This window comes from Chrysemys picta, chromosome 2 (genome assembly GCF_011386835.1).
Source record: "Chrysemys picta bellii isolate R12L10 chromosome 2, ASM1138683v2, whole genome shotgun sequence".
Taxonomy (NCBI): domain Eukaryota; kingdom Metazoa; phylum Chordata; order Testudines; family Emydidae; genus Chrysemys; species Chrysemys picta.
Genome location: NC_088792.1, coordinates 209,327,087 through 209,347,819, shown reverse-complemented (window position 1 = coordinate 209,347,819; position 20,733 = coordinate 209,327,087). Strand labels below are relative to the sequence as shown.

The window sequence follows — 20,733 nt, the reverse complement described above, 5'->3', positions numbered from 1 at the left end:
TGTGTCAACGAGCAAGGAAAGATCGACTCCTGACAACTTTGCAGGGAGATAGTGACCCTCTGGGAATGTGGCTCTCCATCTGGCAGGGAAGGACAGTATCCTTGCAGATTAACATAGCTGAAGTCAGTAGGACCCCAAAGAAGCCAGTGACACAATGAATATCCCTTCAGTAGAGGTATCCAGAAATAGATTTGTTTGCCACCAGATGTCAGAGGTTCTGCTCCAGCACAGGTATGGACCCTTGGTCCATTATGAATGTTTTTCCAATAAATTTAAGGGGATGAGTCTCCTCCATGCCTTTCACTCTATTTACCTACCAGGAGAACTACAAGACATCTGGGAGGACAAGGCCAAGATTATTCTCATTGCCCCAGTGTAGGCCAGACTCCAGTGGTATTTGGATCTTCAGACACTGCAGGTTACACACCTCTTTTTACCATTTACACCAGATCTTTTGACACAATAGAAAGGGCAGATCCATCAAAGACACTCCATCTGGATTCAAAGGTACTCCATCTAGCAGCCTGGATGTTTGATGCCAATTGTTTCAAAGCTTTGTTGTTCAACCAGAGCATGTGAGGTGCTGGATCTCCAGAAAGCTGTCAGCCCTTTCCTTCTATTACCCACAAGTGGGAAAGAGTCTCTTTGTGGGCTGTGACAAGTAATGTAGCTCCATCCTTGGCACTTGTTCCTTTTTTTTCTGGAATATTTACTGTACCTCAAGTTGCTGGGATTGTCACTTTCTTCAGTCAAGGAACATCTGGAAGTCATTTCTTCTTATCAGCTAAGTCTCTGTTCAGTTGCTTTTGGTGAAGAGGTTTCTCAGAATTCAAGTAAACATCTTCTTTCCAGAGAAAGACCCTGTCTCTACCTAGAATCTCAATTTATTTCTTGTAAGGCCTATGAAGTGTCTTTCCAAACCCATGGAAGAATGTTCCCTGTTTTTTCTCTCTGTTAAAACAGCTTTCATTATAGCCATAATAGGAGAGTTAATGAGCTCCATATTCTTGTAGATAGGGATACGATTTTGTCATAGTGGTCACAAAAATTGTGAATTTGAATAAAGTCAGTGAATCTTGGAAATGGCAGTAAAAACACATTTGAGATGGCCCCCAGGAGTTTGTGGCCTGGCACACTGGGTAGCAGCATCACTCATGTACGGCCCATCCATCCTGATGGAGATGAAGGGGCATATGGACCAAACCTGAATTGCGCTGCAACCCCATGCACCGGGTCACCACGCCTGGAGCTGGACCTAGCACTGCGGGACAGGAGCCTCCAGTGCGGGGTGAATGTGGGAAGGAATCACCTTACTGTCTGTGACTTAATGTTTTTTTTCCCCGCACTCCTGCCATGACGTTTGCTAAAAATTTCCACGTCAAAATCATAATCTTACTTATAGACAATCCTTCCTTTTATGGTCTTCCATAAGAATAAAGTGGTCCTTCGCGTCTTTCCAAAATTTCTTCATAAGCTGGTAGCTCTTTTCCATCTCAATCAGAACTTGAATCTGTGAGTATTCTTCCCAAAGCCTCACTCTTACCCAGGATAGGTGAAATTGCATCTGTTAGAGGCAAAGAGGGTATTAGCATTTTATTTAAATAGGTCAAAAGAATATAAGCATTCACCTAGGTTTTCTCCAATGAGGATAATCACAAGGGTCAGGTCATAGCAATTTGGCACGTGTCCAAGTTGACCAGACTCTGTATTAAGGATTGCTGTAAACTGCCTAGAGTGCCTATCAGAGGAGCTCGGGGTCTATTCAACCAAGGCCAAGGCAACTTCTATGCTTTGTCTGAAGTATATCCCAGTAATTGAGATCTGCAAAGCTGCTGTGTAAAGGTCGGTCAGCACATTCCCAAAACATTATTTGGTGGATGTGGCATCGAGATCTGATGCTCAATTTGGGAGAGTTATGTTACAGTCCCCATTTAAATAGGACTCCTCACCTGACCATTCTGGGGAGGGTAAGCACCGCTTACTAGGCTCCCAGTAGTGGGAATATGCAGATTCCCACTCCAAGAAGACATGAAAATACTTACCAGTAACTGGAGTTCTTAAAGATGAGTCTTTGCACATTCATGCTACTTCCTACCTTCCCCACTTCCTCAGAGCCCTGTTACTACTAGGCTGTAGAATTAAATGTGGAAGTAACAGAAGTAGTTGAAAAGTTTCAGAGTAGCAGCCGTGTTAGTCTGTATCCGCAAAAAAAAGAACAGGAGGACTTGTGGCACCTTAGAGACTAACAAATTTATTAGAGCATAAGCTTTCGTGGACTACAGCCCACTTCTTCGGATGCATATAGAATGGAACATATATTGAGGAGATATATATACACACAGACAGAGAGCATAAACAGGTGGGAGTTGTCTTACCACCTCTGAGAGGCCAATTAATTAAGAGAAAACAAACTTTTGAAGTGATAATCAAGCTAGCTCAGTACAGACAGTTAGAGTTGAAAGCATCTTACTCCTTTCTATTGCCTCACCTTCAAAATGTTTGCAAGGAGGGGAGTGCCTTGGAGCTTCCAATGGTCACTGCTTCTAGAGGTTTCAGCCTGCCCAGTTGAACTACTAGCACGTCTCCCAGTAGTGAGGTAGTGTAGAGGTTCATCTTGGAAAAACTCCAGTTATTGATACATAACTGTGTGTGGGTGAGAGAGAGAGTGTGTGTAACCTTTTTCCCATTCCTTTTCTTTCAGTATGTTGTGGTAAGCAGTAAAAAGATTTTGTTCTATAATGATGAAAAGGACAAGGACCTGTCCAATCCATCCATGGTACTAGATATCGAGTAAGTGATGCTACTGTTAATTTGAAGTTTAAAAAAAAAAAAAGTTGAAAAGCATTTTATGTACAGTGTGACCAACAAATTTGAAAACTCAGAATCAAGATACAGTAAACAACCTTGAGTCTGCTTTGGCCTTTTGAGATGCATGTTTATCTGTCCTATTTCAAGATATACAGAAGTATTTTGTTTCTAGTATCTTCAACATTTAGACTTCAGTGACAATTTCTAGTGCAGGGGTAGTCCATAGATGGACTGCGGGCCAAATCTGGACTGCCAGATGCTTTTGAATGGACCTTGACTATACCTTGACCAAGAAATTTGGACCTTGACAAAAAATAGACTACCCCATCCCAGTGTCTTATTTTGATAAAATACAAAGGAAACAAATTAACTACATGATAATATGATGAGAATGGGATTTAACCATTGGCTGTATTCAGGGTGGTGCAGAGCCACATCATCCCATGAAGAGCACAGGGACAGGGGATCACATGCACTACACACATGTTTGTATAATGGCAGTATTCTCTCCTTTCTGTGGCCAGCCATGTCTGTAGGGGAGGGGAACATTAAGCCATGGCACTGACTCCATGACCCTTTTGGGATGACTTGTGCTCCTTGAGCTGCACTGAGGGAACAGTCCTTGTGTTCCCTAAACAGAAGAACTGCAATTGTACATGGCCCTTGTCTGGGACACACAGGTGAGGGAAAGGCTCCTTGATTCCAGAGCCTTGTGTTCCATCGTCACCACACCACTTCCCCTTTCGTATATATCTGAGCAAGGATCAGGTTTGAGCTAGCCCAGTGTTTCTCAAACTTTTTAGGTTGTCCACTCTTTATCTGAAGTCAAAAATTTTCACAGCCACCTTACATTTAATATAAAAGAGTAAAAAATGTATAAAAGACATAAGATAAGTCTGTGATTGTGTGTGTGTGTGTGTGTGTGTGTGTGTGTGTTTTGAGATATTGACAGAATATACTCTGCCTTGAAGGGTAAGGAGGCGTGAGGAGTGGGGCAAGTGAGATTTTCTTTGCTTTGGATAGTTATAAAATTTTCAGTGTCTCATAACTGTTTTGATTTTCTACGTGACCATGTTGGCATTCACAGCTGACCGATTGAGAAACACTGGTCTAGCCCAATATCAATAAATGCTTTGCATTTCTGATAGCCTTCCATCCAAGGTTATCAAAATGCTTTACAAACATTAATGAATTAGGCCTCATAATATTACTTTGAGGCTCTAAAACTCCCTTCCTGTTTTCACAAGTAAATTTGCTATGCAGGATAATGCATGCCTAATAAGGTGGTCCTCTTCCCATGTTACAACATATTTTGGTATTCCTTGTGTAGGAAGGATCAAATAGCGTGTATAAACACATTACTAAATCCATGTTACAGCTCTGACATCAATGGGACAACTTGCATGAGTAAGGACTCTTCCCATGAAGTTAGAGTGATAAGATTGAACCTCCAATCTATATCCAGAACAGTTTAATAAAGAGATTTGATGTATACTCTGTTAACACTTTCCAAATCTTGTTTCTCTAATTTCAGTAAACTATTCCATGTCCGACCTGTAACCCAAGGAGATGTATATAGAGCAGAAACTGAGGAAATCCCTAAAATATTCCAGGTAACAGGAACCTAAATAATTTTAAAAATAAATACAATTTGTCTGTTATAAAAGTTTTTCCGATATATATATATAGATATAGATATATATATATATTTTTTTTGCTCAGATTCTGTATGCTAATGAGGGTGAATGCAGGAAAGATTTGGAAGGAGAACCAGCACAGACAATGGAGAAAACAAATTTTCTAAATCACAAAGGTCATGAATTTATTCCTACATTATACCACTTTCCAGCCAACTGTGAGGCCTGTGCCAAACCCCTCTGGCATGTCTTTAAGCCGCCCCCTGCCTTGGAGTGTCGAAAGTGCCATGTTAAGTGCCATAAAGATCACCTAGATAAAAAGGAGGAATTAATTGCTCCATGTAAAGGTAAGGAGCTGTACCTATTATGTTTTTTGTAGCTTGAAACATTCTTTGCATTTCTAGCTAAATACTTCAAATTACCAGATGAAAACAAAAATAAATTAATGGTAGGTTTAGAAAAATCTTTACTGGTAAGGATAGTGTTAAAATAAAGGGACAGCTAACACATTGCCATTAAAGAGGCAAACTGTGCCCTGCCTCCACCTGCTGCAGGAGGTTAGAGCATGATTCTAGAGGATTATATGCAGAGAGGCCCTAGGAGGGGAATACTAAGGAGCACCCATTGCCACATGGATCCTCCGACCATTCTCCAGACCTTCATAGAGGGACACATGGGGGCCAGAGAGGATACTGCAGCCTTAAGACTAGAGCAGTAGCCTTGGAGTGGCTCTTCATCTATCCCCTGCGCTGAAGGGGAGCATTCCTCCTTTGTGCTCCCACAGAGCAGTACACATCCCTGTACTATGGGTGTGTTTTTCTCTCCAGAATTTGGGCCACGGAGCACCAACACAGCTTTATTAAGACTAAAATTAAAGTAGACTAGTCAATCTCCATTATATTAATTATATTAACATAGACAGACTTGCAAAGTTTTATGTTTAATTTCTGTAATTTCCCCTGATATTTATTATGTGTTTTACAAATATCTGATGCATTTCAGTAAAAATTTGTTATGCATGGAGATTCCAGCATTATCCTAGCAGCATGATTATCATAACACTATAAGGATTATATTGAGGATGATTCCTAGTTTTTTCACTGAACAGTCTTCTTTCTTCTCTTATTTATAGTGAGTTATGATGTAACTTCAGCAAGAGATATGTTGTTGTTGGCATCCTGTCAGGATGAACAGAAGAAATGGGTCACGCATTTAGTAAAGAAGATCCCCAAGACACCCCCATCCGGTTTCATTCGTGCTTCCCCTAGAACCCTGTCTGCAAGATCTTCTGCAAATCAGTCTTTCCGAAAAGTTGTTAAAAATGCTTCTGGAAAAACTAGGTGAGAAATTAACTGTAAAATTTCTAGTTCTTTTTAATGCAAAAATGTCTGTCTGTGTGTATCAGACATGGGAGCATTGTTACTAATTCTGCAATTAAAGTTGTGCTGAACTTTTCACTTACAGCAGAATTAAAATGACTTTGTTTCACAGTTTCATGATTGAAAATAGTCTTCAGGAAAAACAGGTTCAAATCATTCCATTTTGAAATTTAGCTCTGAGAATCTCATCTTTCTATTTTGAGTGATGGTCCATATGCATATTCCACTAATGGTGTGCATGTACCACCTGCACTTGAGTTGAGAGCCTTTTGGCCAGCATATCTGCACCATGCACATGCACCCTGCAGCTCCTCCTGTTCCTCAGTGAGGGGATAAGAGGTGGAGAACACCATCTGCCATCAGTTTCTCTGTCACCTCTTGGTATCAAGACAGAGCAATTGTTGTCCATCCCTCTGTATTCCAGTTTAATAGTGTGTTCGTATGACCTCTACTGTCTCAGGGAATCACACAGTCCTGGAAAATATAAAAATTGCAAATTATTCACATCCCAGGCCTGTAAGAACGGGGAGGCAATATTTCAGATTTTTCTGTTCTAGAGCCATAGAGCTGACATCAAATCCAGGTTGACCAACCCCCCAGTACACTCCGCTCCGAAGAGTGCACATGCGGGCTTCTTACCCCTCAAATGGTCATACTCCATGACCCATAAGTCGACAAAAATGGAAAAGAGGCCCGCCAAAGAAAAAAATCAGAGCACAGGAAACTCTGGCAGATCCCTCTCTAAGAGTTGTGCAAAGAGGAGCTCTCCTCCCCTGCACAATTTTATCTCAAGTTTCATAGCTGCACATGGCAACTGTAGAAGCTCAAAGAGTCTCAATCCTGAAGAATCTCTCCGGTCGGCACTGCCAAGATCCCCACGAACAAGGGATGCCACCAATCCTTGATTTATTGCCTTAAAAAGCTACAGTTTACCACATTTGTAATATGACTGTATATTTACATTCTTCTACTTTGGCGGAACACTAGTTGCATCCTGTGTTCCTTAGCTTATTTTCTAGCCAAGTTAATCACAGATGTTGGTATTGGCAAGTGTGGATTTTTTTTTAATTGACGGTAGTATATATATTCTTCATTAACACCTTTGTATGCAGTATCAAAACTTAATTAAAAAGAACCTTCTTTAAAGATACCATACATACACGATTCCTATGCTTGCATCTCAAGCCCCTGCACAAGAGAGCTCTTTGTGATTTCCTTAGCTCTTAGATTCTTTACCCATTGAGGCAGTCACAGTTAGCACAAACTCTTCCCCATGCACAATTCCAATTGATCAGCTTCCTCCAGAACCTTCTTAGTCAGCTCCTTTCTGAATGCAGTCAGCAATTGATCTCTTCGTGTAAGCTGCATGCCAGACCTCACCCACTGTTACTCCAGCTCTTTTTTAGAACATTCTTTATTTTAGACACTCCACTGGATCCTTCATTGTTCTTTCCCTTTTCATTCTAATTAATTAGTTTTAGTTGGTGCTGAGCTTTTAGACTCAAATTTGAATAGCAGCTTCCTTGGAAACATTGGTTGTTTCCAAGATAACTTACATCTGGGGTTTGAGGCTGCTACTTCATCTTTCTGTCTGTCGAAGCTTAAAGCAATTGTCTTCTAAGAATTCTTAATTTGCCTGTGCCACGTTAGAACAGTAGCTTTATCTTTGGCACATCTGTCTGTCAGAACATAAGAACGGCCATAGTGGGTCAGACCAAAGGTCCATCAAGCCCAGTATCCTGTCCTCTGGCATTGGCCAATGGCAGGTGCCCCAAAGGGAATGAACAGACAGGTTATCATCAAGTGATCCATGGCCTGTCACCCAATCCCAGCTTCTGGCAAACAGAGGCTAGGGACACCATTCCTGCCCATCCTGGCTAATAGGTCCATCAATGGCTATCTTCCATGGAATCTATCTAGCTCCCTTTTGAACCCCGCTTAATATTGGCCTTCACAACACCCTCTGGCAAGGAGTTCCAGAGGTTGACAGTGCGTTGCGTGAAAAAATACTTTCCTGTGTTTGTTTTAAACCTGCTACCTATTCGTTTCATTTGGTGGTCCCTTGTTCTTGTATTACGAGAAGGAGTAAATAACACTTCCTTATTTACTTTCTCTATTACCACTCATGATTTTATAGACCTCTATCATATCCCCCCTTAGTTGCCTCTTTTCCACGCTGAAAAGTCCCAGTCTTATTAATCTCTCCTCTTACAGAAGCCGTTCTATACCCCCTAATAATTTTTGTTGCCCTTTTCTGAATCTTTTCCAATTCCAATATATCTTTTTTGAGTTGGGGCGACCACATCTTCACGCAGTATTCAAGATGTGGGCGTACCATGGATTTATATAGAGGCAATATGATATTTTCTGTCTTATTATCTATCCCTTTCTTGATGATTCCCAACACTCTGTTTGCTTTTTTGACTTCTGCTGCACACAGAGTGGATGATTTCAGAGAACTATCCACAATGATTGCAAGATCTCTTTCTTGAGTGGTAACAGCTAATTTAGACCCCATCATTGTATATGTATAGTTAGGATTATGTTTTCCAATGTGCATTACTTTGCATTTATCAACATTAAATTTAATCTGCCATTTTGTTGCTCAGTCACCCAGTTTTGAGAGTCATTTTGTAGCTCTTCGCAGTCTGCCTGGGACTTAACTATCTTGAGTAGTTTTGTATCATCTGCAAATTTTGCCACCTCACTGTTTACCCCTTTCTCCAGATCGTTTATGAATATGTTAAATAGGACTGGGCCCAGTACAGATCCCTGGGGGACACCACTATTTACCTCTCTCCATTCTGAAAACTGACCATTTATTCCTACCCTTTGTTTCCTATCTTTTCACCAGTTACCAATACATGAGAGAGCCTTCCCTCTTATCCCATGACTTCTTATTTTGCCTAAGAGCCTTTGGTGAGGGACCTTTCTGAAAGGCTTTCTGAAAATCTAAATACACTATATCCACTGGATTTCCTTTGTCCACATGCTTGTTGACCCCCTCAAAGAATTCTAGTAGATTGGTGAGGCATGATTTCCCTTTACAAAAACCATGTTAACTATTTCTCAACAAATTATATTCATCTATGTGTGACAATTTTGTTCTTTACGATAGTTTCAAGCAATTTGCCTGGTACTGAAGTGAGGCTTACTGGCCTGTATTTGCCAGGGTCACCTCTGGAGCCCTTATTAAAAATTGGCATCACATTAGCTATCCTCCAGTCATTTGGTACAGAAGCTGATTTAAATGGTTACAGATGACAGTTAATAGTTCTGCAATTTCACATTTGAGTTCATTCAGAACTCTTGGGCGAATACCATCAGGTCCTGGAGACTTATTACTATATAGTTTATCAATTTGTTCCAAAACCTCCTCTGACACCTCAATTTGGGACATTTCCTCAGATCTGTGACCCAAAAAGAATGGTTCAGGTTTGGGAATCTCCCTCACATCCTCAGCTGTGAAGACCGATGCAAAGAATTCATTTAGTTTCTCCGCAACGGCCTTATCATCTTTGAGTGCTCCTTTAGCATCTCTATCGTCCAGTGGCCCCACTGGTTGTTTAGCAGGCATGCTGCTTCTGATATGTTTAAAAAAATTTTTGCTATTACTTTTGGAGTCTTTGGCTAGCTGTTCTTCAAATTCTTTTTTGGTCTTTCTAATTATATTTTTACACTTCACTTGCCAGGGTTTATGCTCTTTTCTATTTTCCTCATTAGGATTTATCTTCCACTTTTTAAAGGATGCCTTTTTGCCTCTCACTGCTTCTTTTACTTTGTTGTTTAACCACGGTGGCTCTTTTTTTATTCTTTTACTATGTTTTTTAAATTTGGGTATACATTTAAGTTGAGTCTCTACTATGGTGTCTTTAAAAAGTTTCCGCGCAGCTTGCAGGGATTTTACTTTCGGTACTGTACCTTTTAATTTCTGTTTCACTAACCTCCTCATTTTTGTGTAGTTCCCCTTTCTGAAATGAAATGCTACAGTGTTGGGCTGCTGTGGAGTTTTCTCCATTGGAGAAATGTAATTATATTATGGTCACTATTACCAAGTGGTCCAGCTATATTCACCTCTTGATGAGGAATGAGGACATCTCCTTAGCTCAATTAATTTGTTAGTATGGGTAGTTTGTTGATCATGTTTCTCCTTTTGTATTGCTCTCTTTCAGGGGTTTATCTGTGAAGACTACTTCCACCATTCCCTCACCACATAGCACTTGAGGTGTATCTGGCAATATTTTCTGGATGGCATATGCTTGGTCCAGGGACCTTCTGTCACCAGATTCCTAAAGTCTATAAATCTATCTCTAGCCAGAGTTAAGGCATTTCTTCCACTTAAGGGCCAAGGATTGCTGTAGGGTTTAGATGCTTTATGTATTTGACCACTTTATCAGGATGTTAAGGTGGAAGAGCACTTGAGCCCAGAAGCAGAGAGGGACAGAAGGTTGCCTTACAGTAAGTGCACTCTAGGACCACTGCTTTGATGCATTGGTGCCAAACAGTAGAGGTGCACCAGAACACCAGTGTCTCAATGTATCTGAGACACTCTGGTAATTGGAACTTCTACCTTGGCACCTCATCATAAAGCAGAAGAGGCATCAATGCCTTGGCCTAAATATATTAGCGCCGGGGGGAAAGAGGAACTCTGGTGAGTAACTACCTCTGCCTAGACTCAGTAACACCATGTAGTGGTAGTAATCTTAAGTATACCACCTCTGCCTCAAAACCCCAGCAACAGGCAGGAGGGGCACATTGACGTATCTGCCTCAACACATTGGCACCACACAGAAGAGGCACTCCAGTGCTTTGTCATCTCTGCCTCATACTGGTGGCATACAAGAGAGGCATCCTGGCTCACTGGTTTCAGATGAAGAGGTGCATTTGCCTCAGAATAATCACACTGATATGATGAGGCATTTTGATGAATCTGTCTCCACCTCATTGCATAACTATTTTGATACACTAGTGCTTTGACCTCTGTGTTGGCACCATGAATCTGATGTGCCTTGCTGCCTAGGGGACATGGAGTTGCCTATGTGTACCGCTGTCACAGAGATGGAGTGTCTCGTTGAACCAGTGCTGTAGAGTTGAGATATGCTGGAGTTGTAGCACTATAGCCATAGCACCTTGAAGTGAGGTGACCTGGTGCCTAGCCATTGGCATTCAAGCACCATGAAAGGGAGGTGCTGCAGTGCTGGGCATCACTGCATGAAAGGTTTGATGCCTCTTATCTCTAGATGCCAAGTTTCTGACTAGGTTCTCATGGTACTCAGAGAAGGGAAGTTGCTTTGTTGCATCAGCAGTAACTGGGGTCCTTTAATGTTCTGATGTGGGGAGACACTTCGGAGTATTTATACTTTGTTCTCACTTTTCCTGTGCCTCCTGAGGTACAAACTCTTCATAAGGCAGAGTGTTATGATGATGCTTGTCAGGCCAATTTTGATTCTGCATCATGTTTCTGTTAGCTCACTATCCAGAACAAAGAACTTTTCTACCATTCAACATCAAGAACTGATCAGCACTCGGGCATAACACCTGGGAGGAGAGGCTTGAATAATCTCACTGACAGTACCTTCTCTAATGGCCTGTGTTGGAACATGAGCTGAGCAGCTCAACACATCAGTGTGTGGCTTAGGATCTGCCGCTGGACTTCATCAGCTAGGTTATTCATAGAGTATAAGGCCAGAAGAGGCCAAGTATTGCATTAAACATTTTGGCCAAGGCATTGCATGTTCAGCTGACTATCCATCATGACTCTCTAGTCTTTTTTTTTTTTCTTTCAGCTTTGCTGCTTTCCAAAATAGTGTCTCATCTTGTAAGCATGGCCTATGTTCTGTGTTCTGAGATGTATGACCTTACATTTAGCCATATTGAAATACACGTTATTTGCTTGCACTCAGTTTACCAAGCAATCCAGATTATGTTGTATGTTTCCTTCAAGGACATTTATAAAAAAAAAAAAAAAAATTGTTATATAGCATAGTGCCAACAACCAATCGCTGCAGTACCCCACTAGAAACACACCCACTTAATGACTGCCCATTCACATTTTGAGACCTATCAGTTAGATAATTTTTAATCCATTTAATGTCATGTTGATTTCATATCATTCTAGTTCTGAATCAAAATATTGTATGATACCAAGTCAAATGCCTTATAGAAGTCTTAAGTATATTATATCAACACTATTACCTTTAACTATAAAATATGTAATCTCATCTAAAAAAGATATCAAGTTAGATTGACAGGATTTAATTTCCATAAACTAGTGTTGATTGGCATAAATTGCCCACCTTTAATTCTTTATTGAATCCCGTGTCACCCATTTTGTTGTATTGCTCAAGACTGATGTCAGGCTGGGACAGGCCTATAATTACCCATGTCATACCATTTACCCTTTTAAAATAGCACAATTTTAGTTTTCTTCCAGATCTCTGGAACTTCTCCAGTGTTCTAAGACTTGTTGAAAATCAAGATTAATGGTAGAGACAGCTCCTCTTAAAACTTTTTTGAATGCAAGTTATCTGGACCTGCTGATTTTAAAATGTTAAGCTTTCATAGCTGCTATTTTACTTCTCCTTAGTTACCGTTGGAATGGAAAGTATTTTATCATCATCATCATATATGAATGGATCATCTGGCTTTTTCCCAAATATAGAACAGAAATACTTATTGAAAACTTCTGCATTTTCTTCACTATTGACAATTCTACCATCTAGTAATGGACCAATACCATTGTTAGACATATTCCCCCCACATATACTTTAAAAACCCTTATTGTTCTTAACTCACTGGCCCCAGATTTCTGCTTGTATCCTCCTCCTCCTGCCATGGCAGTGGCTGTGAGCTTTAGTGCAACATTCCTGGAATTAGTGCTAGCTCGTGTTGAAAGTCATTTCCCCAGATAAGGTAGTCTTGAGGATCACTGTTGACTATGTTAACATATACAAGTACAATTCACTGACGATCTTGGTAGTCTAGGATTTGACCACCTGAACAAAGACATTTAGTTCCCTTTGTGAGTCTCAGATTGCTTTGTTCTGCTTTTCTGACAGCAGTTGAGCTGTCCCAGAAGGAACTTCTTTGGGGAGTGAACACCATAGGCGCACTCACTTGCAGGAGGAGCTCAAGAATTCTTTCCCAGGTGGACCTCAGCAGTTCCATATAGCAAGCCAAGTTGGCTGTGTTCTTTCTACTCTCCAAATTTTAGGGCAGTTTCACTCTAGAGGGTTTTTTAATTTAATTTATTTATTTTGAAGCACTCATGGTTTGAATTTCTTCCTAGTGCAAAATGCCTTACCTTTTCCCATGTTCTGATTCATTGATGTTGTGGGATCCATATTAGATTTGCCTTGGAGCAAACACACCTGCCAGGTTATGGGGCATGGACATTTCTCTGAAGTGCCAGCCTACTGAGCTTCCATTGAAAAACAACATAGCAGCGGGATTTCTCCATCCCTACTGATATACAGTTTGTGAAGCAAGGGCTCTGTGGAGCAGGTGTTTCCCCACTAAGTGTGGCAATATCATCCAGCTCCTGCTTTGTCAAGGCAGAAGCGCTCTGTTGAACCTCAGCTTACTTAGCAGTACCTTTTTAATTGTTTATTATGAGTCATTCCTTGACATCGTTCTCTTTTACTAGGAATCCTATGTATATGGCATATTGTCAAGATTGGAAATACTGTACTGTAATCATGGCTTGCTCATAAGTTCCAGGGGTGCTGTGGTTCACTGCTTATGCCAGGTGTACCACTCCTACGTAAGCACTTGATCTTAGCCACCTCTTCCCAAGGAGCTGAGCCACTTCTTCTGCAGCCTCTATGGCTAGCTCCAATTTTGCAACAGTGATTGTGCCTTCCAGTACTTCAGGCTTCCTCTTTCAAAGAGCTATCCCAGTCTTCCTTTCATATATGTAGGTCACAAACTGGCCTTGGTACAATGAACCCTGCATTTGTTCCTTAAAATGTGGGAATGCATGGTGGCAGAATGTTAGAGGACATAGCCAAAATCACTGTCCAATTCCCCTTTTCTTGTCTCCAGTTATTGAAGTCCGCTTGCTTATACTTTGAATCTGTGGTTTGGTCCAGGGACTACTCTGTGTAGGTCATTCTTAGTAGATGCTTATCCCCATTGCCTGTCAGACGCCAGCCCTTGAAACACCTTATTGATTTTATGTTGGAATAGCAGACCCAGAAAATCCAGCTCGGTGGCCTCATTCCATCTATTTATTCTTGCAGTCCACTCAAAGTGATTGATATGATTGGCCAGGCTTCTGCCATCCCCGTTGTACACTCCAACCATGAATATGAGCTGTGTTGGTTCTACACCTCGACTATCATGTCTGTTTTTCTTCTCAAGTCTATCAAAGACTTGAATTGTCAGGGTTATTCACTTCAAGTGCCAAGTAGCCATCTGACACCTTCCTAACTCCTGCCTGCCAAATTAACCATTCGAGCTCTTCCTCATACCACTGGGAATGTAATGGGATCCTACCTGTACCATTTGGATAATCATTGCCTCCTCATGAGGTCTGGAGAGCTGCCCTTCACTCAGTAGCGTGCAAAGTGCATGCCTTAACAAGCCCTAGGTGCTTCAACTATTAAGGCTCTAGCACTTGATAGGTCCTAAATAGCACTCCAATTGCTGAAACAACTACTTTTTTCCCAGGACAACCCAGACACCCTGCCTTGGACCCATTCTAACAAAAGTCATGATCCAAAGCCCATACAAGTCAGTGGAAAGACTCCCATTGACTTGAATAGGTTTGGATTAGGCCTTAAGTGTCCTTCAGTCTGCTATAGAACATTCCACTTCTGGTAACCTGTAATTCTCCTCATCAAAAAAAGAACCCACTGCTGATTTAAGATTGTTCAACTGATTCTGAACATTACTTTGTAATTCTGCTTCTTTTAAGATATCTTCACACAGGATTCTTGCTTTCCCACTCACTTTGCCTTAGAATGTGGGGATTCTATTTTAAATTGGTGTGTTGCTTTCAGAGCTTTTGTATGTCCATCTTTGAAATGATCTTCATATAGTGAATTCTGGAGAATTCACACTTGTGGTTGTAGACATTTGTAAGGGAGCTTTTGCATTACCTAAACATAAGGAAAGGTACCGCTAAAAAGGAAGGAGCATTGTCCGATACATCTCTGGAACATATCCCAGATTTCTTCTAAAGGATGAATTAAGGAAAAAGGGGAATAATTTAACATACTGCATGTATGTATCTTATAACAAAATGTATTGTTGTTGATCATTTGAAATATACAAAACAAAAATAACCATTGGAATGTCACCGTTCTGACTGCTTGATTTAAAAACTACATTTTTGGGGTACCCCAACCCATATCTGCCTGTCTATTATGCAGTGTTCCCTGCATACTGTCACATTTGCGTCTGTAAAATTGCTTATTTTACCTTTGTATTGTATTTTTACAGAATTGTATCCTTTATTTTCTCTTATTGGGGGGCTACTGGAATTCTATCCTAACTACGCTCTGCTCTCCTTTTCCCCTCTGCAGAGGCTTCTGATAGCTGTTACTATGTGATTATTTTGAACAATCCAGTAACACATCTTCAATTTATGGCATATTAATTCAATTAGCTTATAAATTGTATATTCTTCAAATTACAGCAATGGAAATCTGCAGATGGGCTCTACAGATATGGCTCTTCATGCAACAAAAAAAATCTTCTGTCTCTATTTCTGGTTCTACTTAGTTCAAGGCTCACTTAAGACAAGAGCTTCATTTTTTGCCACAGTGTCACATTAGACAAAACAGTTCCACTACTCAGCTCTATTATAGTGGTCAGCCCCCTTGTTGGATTCTCTTGTATTGGAAGAACTGTCAGATTCTTCACTCAGATCATGCCTCCTTGAATCTAGCTACTTGGCTTCTGAGTTTTTCATTTCAAGATCTGAACTTTGCCCAGGCATTCTTACAGATTATTTAGGGAAGACAGAAACTTTCCATTCAAACTCTTTAAAAATAATGGGACGAAATTTTCTGAGAAGTGGAAGACCAGCTCACTGAATCCTTTTCACTCTCTTTTAATAGAGATTTTGGCTTGTGTCTTGTCTTTTTTTTTTTAACCAGCACAGGCATACTTTTTTAGATGCTTATATAGAGTGTGTACACAGCACTCGGCGCATCTGAAATTTTTCTTGAAATGTTCATTTCTACATTTCAATAGGTCAAAAGATTGTGGATCTATGGGGGAAAGTACCCTTTCAGAAAACTCAAGTTACTGGTGAGTAACCTTCCCTTTTAATCCCATTGACACCTTTGTGTCATGTAACAGTAGTAAAAAATCTGATAAAGAGTCGTCGTGTTCCAACACTGAACAAGGAATTTCATTAGAAAAAAAGGAAAACAGAATTGTCCCTCAAGCTAATTTTCTAAAGTATCTGTTTTTCTCTCTCTCTACTTCATTGAAGATCTTTTGCCCAAACCTTCTCTGGCCCCTCTACTACGGTTGTAAAGAAACAGTAATCAGATACATGCTCTCACAATTTAGGATCTGAATTTTACTAATACAATATGTGCCAGGATGATGGGAGTTAAACCCTTAATGGCAATATATATTCTTCTCAGACCTACTCTGAATCTTTTGGTGGAGGTGTACTTAATATCAGCAAAGAAATCTGCCCTGAGCAATCTCATTTCATTGTGACTCAGGATTAATACAGACATATTTTATTTGCAGAACATAACTTCCAGCATATTCTGCATTTTAACGGTCACATACTGTAGGGCAAGAGCATTACTTGTGTTGCTCTATTTCTAGCAGAAATAGAAGGGGTCCAGAGACAGGTGACAAATTATTGGAGGCATGCATACATAGGCTTCTTTATTGCAAGAGATTGAAAAGAGCGAAACTATGTATTTTAGAGATGTCAAATAAGAGCAGCTATGATAAAAGAATGCAAAATAATAAATATCAGAAAGTAAATTGGTGCTCCTATTTACCTTTTTGCATAATACAAGAACAAGAGGATATTCAATGAAATTTAAAGTCAACACACTTAAAACTTTATAAAAGGAAATCATAGAATATCAGGGTTGGAAGGGACCTCAGGAGGTCATCTAGTCCAACCCCCTGCTCAAAGCAGGACCAATCCCCAACTAAATTCTCAAATCCCTAAATGGCACCCTCAAGGATTGAACTCACAACCCTGGGTTTAGCAGGCCAATGCTCAAACCACTGAGCTATCCCAGCCCCCCTGAATACTTTTTTACATGAAGTATAGTTAGCCTGTGGAACTAGTTGACACAGGATATTAAGGCTAAGAGCTTAGTAAGATTCCAAAAATGATTAGATATTTAAATGGATAATAAAAAGATCCAGTTATATTAGGAAAAAATGGGGGCTATAAATGCTTATGTGCCAGGGCATAAGATAGAAACTAACTGATAATGGTTGGAAAGAACTTTTCTCCATGGACAAGTTATTCTAGTATGGACTTTCTTGTATCTTCCTTTGAAGCATTTGGTACTAGTCGTTGGAAATTAGATGGATTACTACTTTGACATGATACAGCCATTCCTATGTTCCTAACATCACTAAATATTCTCTATATGGGCTTTGGTTCATCTTTTAGGGGATAGGTGGGGGAAGGGGATTTTATTTTCGGCAATTAATGAACACAGGTTTATAACCAAAGCCAGCTGAAAAATTCACTTTTACATACTAGAAAGAAAAAGATTGGTTGCTTAATTGTCATAAATTATACAATGCAAGCCACTTACTGAAGACTTATTGTCCCTTCTTCCGGCCTCCCTCTCACAGCTCCCGACTACCAAAAAAGAGTAGTAGTAATAATAATTCTGTATTCTCCCAGAACTGAGGAGGAGGAGATGGGGACAGATGATAATCCCCTTGGAATATAACATTTAGCATTTACTTGGTATTTGACCATTGCTACATTCTTGGATGTCGGAACCTGATCAAAGGGGAATTAGCAATTTATTTTGAATTTTATGTGAGCTTTATGTGTTTGTGTTGTTTAATTTACAATTATGTAATTCGCAATTCAGCAAAGCACCTAAGTCTTTACTTCAAGCATGTAAGTCTATCTGGAGTTCTTTTATTGACTTCTATGAACTTTGGGTCAGGCCCCAAAGCATTTAAGCATTCATTCAGATGTGTTGCTGAATAGGTATGTGCTTTAAAGTTAAGCTTAAGTGCTTTCCTGAATCAGTGCCAATAAACTGAGTGAAAGTCCATGAAGTCTGAGTCTTTTATCATACCCACTTCATTATACTTAAGTTCTTGTAGAGAGTTTTCCTCATTTTAACTATTCATCAGGTACAGATATAAACCAAAAATTCATTGAGTTTACTACCAATAGCAATGCTATCTGAAGATCCAAAAGGATATGTTAGGCTTCTACCACACTAATTTTTATGGAACTTTTTATCTTCAGGGGTGTTGTCATTTTTTGCTCTTAATATTTTTGGCATTTATTTCACTATAGTTTAAAATTACAAGGAGTGTGTGTAAGATTATTATTGTATTTGCAATATTAACATTTACACTGAAACAGAATAGGCTTGATTATGTCAGGGATAGTCCATTGTTTTGGTCATTTACACTTCAAAACTTTATATAAGCTTTGTGATTTTCTCATTTTCTATAACTTAGTCCCATTGATTTAATATGTTATTAACCTTATGAGAGACAAGGTGGGTGAGGTAATATCTTTTATTGGACCAACTTATGTTTGTTACCTCTTGCAGCTTCTCTCTCAAATGTCCTGGGACCAACATGGCTACAACAATATTGCATACATTAATCTTATGTATCATCTAACTGTGATTTTTAAAATTTTATACTAAGCATTACGTTGTTCTTAAATAAAATGATACTGTGAATGAATTTTCATTGAATGGCTCAGAAAATATATTTACTTTGAATTTTATGTGAGCTTTGTGTTTAAATTTACAATTATGTAAGTGTGCCTTTAGTGTCCTGCTGTGTTATAAATTGAAAAAAAAAAAGTTATAAAATGTTGCTATGTAGAACACATTTATTTTTTCATTTAATCTCTTGGTTAACATGAACTAAGAGTGTCCCTGTGATTTCTTCATTAATTGCAGTATTTATTTTTCTTCCAGCTAACCACATGTACAATACTTTATGGAATCTCATGGGATGCAGTCTGAGAAACTGGGCTTCTTCAACCACACAGAGCAGTGCAGACAGGCTGTTGTTCCTTTCAACACAACTATCACAGGCTTCAGGGTTAAGATTGCTGTATTCTCTCCTTCTTGCTTTGGCACAAAAAGCGCACTGAGGGTGTTTTATTGCGGGTTTGCCTAAAGGTAGATTAGATTAATTATTACTATGTAATGCAAGTTAAAGCAAATAACGCTTAGCTAGGTGTATGAAAAAGGTGCTGCCTTTTTGGATTTATAAGAAAATGCCTGTCAATCATGATGAAATGCAGTCAACTTTCCTCATATCAATGAGAGAAAAGGACTGTTTGTCCTTTGGAGAGGATATTTATATCCAAATCAGTACGCAAACTTGAGCAGAGAAGGAAGATATCTCAAAATGAGAAGAACAGAAATTTCTTTGAAGACTCTGAGTTGCGCTCTTGAACACTGCAGAACTAGCTTAAAAATGAAGCCGTATACTCACTTGAACTTCAGTGCCTTCACTGCAGAGCTCTTAACAGCGTTAATGCTAATCACCCATAATAGAGTGGATCGAAGTGTTAAATACTTTGCATTATGCTTTAAAAAATACTGATTCAGAAAGTGTGTAAAGGGATAAGGACAACAAGCATTTAATCTATGCATATTTGCCAAGCCATACTGAATTATTTTACTGTTAGAGGCATTAGAAACTAACTACAAAAGAACCAAGTTTGGAAGCATATTTCGGGGGTACATGATTTCTGTAATTGTATAACATATTGCCTTACCGTTTTAAGTGATAACGTACATTAAGTTAATAGACATTTAAGAAATGTATGCACTGTTTGAAATATAAATTATTCTTAGAACACTTTTAATGGGTGTTGCATTGCCCTTTTAGTGCCTTATTTTGAGATAATTGTATTATTGCCATGTCAATAAGCGTAGAAATCTCAAAAACCTATTCTGCATCAGTAGTTTTTACTGAACTTTAATTGGTTTAAAGTATTGTAGATGCTAGATGCATTTCCTAAATTGAATACAATCTTTGAATGAAAACTCCTGTTACAAAGAAAGAATTCTTATTCATAAGACAAGAGATTTCCAGAAAATGCAAAACGCATGTAATAGAGAAACAACAAACAGTATGCCTGTGAAACTTTAATTCCTGAATTATCTGGAGTTTTTAAAGTATAAATGTTGTTAAACTCTTGCTTTGTAGCAGGGATACATTCATGGTATGGGACAGTATGGTTTTATTTTATTTTATTTTTTTTTAACCAAATACCTCCTCAGTAATTTATAATGGCTTTGCAGTTGTGTATTAAATAAGAAGCACTGGAAAACTGATTCGTCCTCAGGACGATTTGCATGTTTCAAGTGGTATTGAAAGTCGCACTGATGGATATGTAATAATAAACATATCTGTTATTAATATGGTAATGACTCTGTGCTCATTCAATGAGAAATAAAAGTAATTTATGGAAGGACCCTTTTGAAAATGACTGGTATGGTGTTTTTGCCTGACTAAAATGTACGTTTCCTTGAGCGCCCAGAAAATTTGCTGTGAAGTATGACAAGTATGTCAAAACATGATTTCAGTTTCTCTTAGTTTAAAAATGGTTGCACCTGTTTAATTTGATGCAAGAAGTTGGTACAGTATATATTTGTAACAGTGTTTATGGGACTGAAGAATTTATTGTTCTGCTAAATGAACCAGTAAATACCATAGTGAAACATGCTTGATTTTCAGCTGAAGAA

The 20,733-nt window shown here is 39.2% G+C and overlaps 1 protein-coding gene across 3 annotated transcripts in view; it reads left to right on the top strand.

The window, feature by feature from the left end:
* ROCK1 (Rho associated coiled-coil containing protein kinase 1) overlaps window positions 1-20,474 on the top strand; it is a 185,046-nt gene extending 164,572 nt beyond the window's left edge. For 2 of the 3 annotated variants that reach the window (XM_005309498.5, XM_065582063.1), the window contains 6 exons: window positions 2,702-2,790; window positions 4,343-4,421; window positions 4,531-4,792; window positions 5,578-5,785; window positions 16,025-16,081; window positions 18,949-20,474. In XM_005309498.5, the coding sequence (XP_005309555.2) occupies window positions 2,702-2,790; window positions 4,343-4,421; window positions 4,531-4,792; window positions 5,578-5,785; window positions 16,025-16,081; window positions 18,949-18,952 (699 nt within the window). In that variant the 3' untranslated portion in view covers window positions 18,953-20,474. The remainder of the gene's footprint in view (window positions 1-2,701; window positions 2,791-4,342; window positions 4,422-4,530; window positions 4,793-5,577; window positions 5,786-16,024; window positions 16,082-18,948) is intronic. The other variant, XM_005309499.5, reaches the window with a different exon arrangement.
* The last annotated feature ends 259 nt before the right edge of the window (window positions 20,475-20,733 follow it).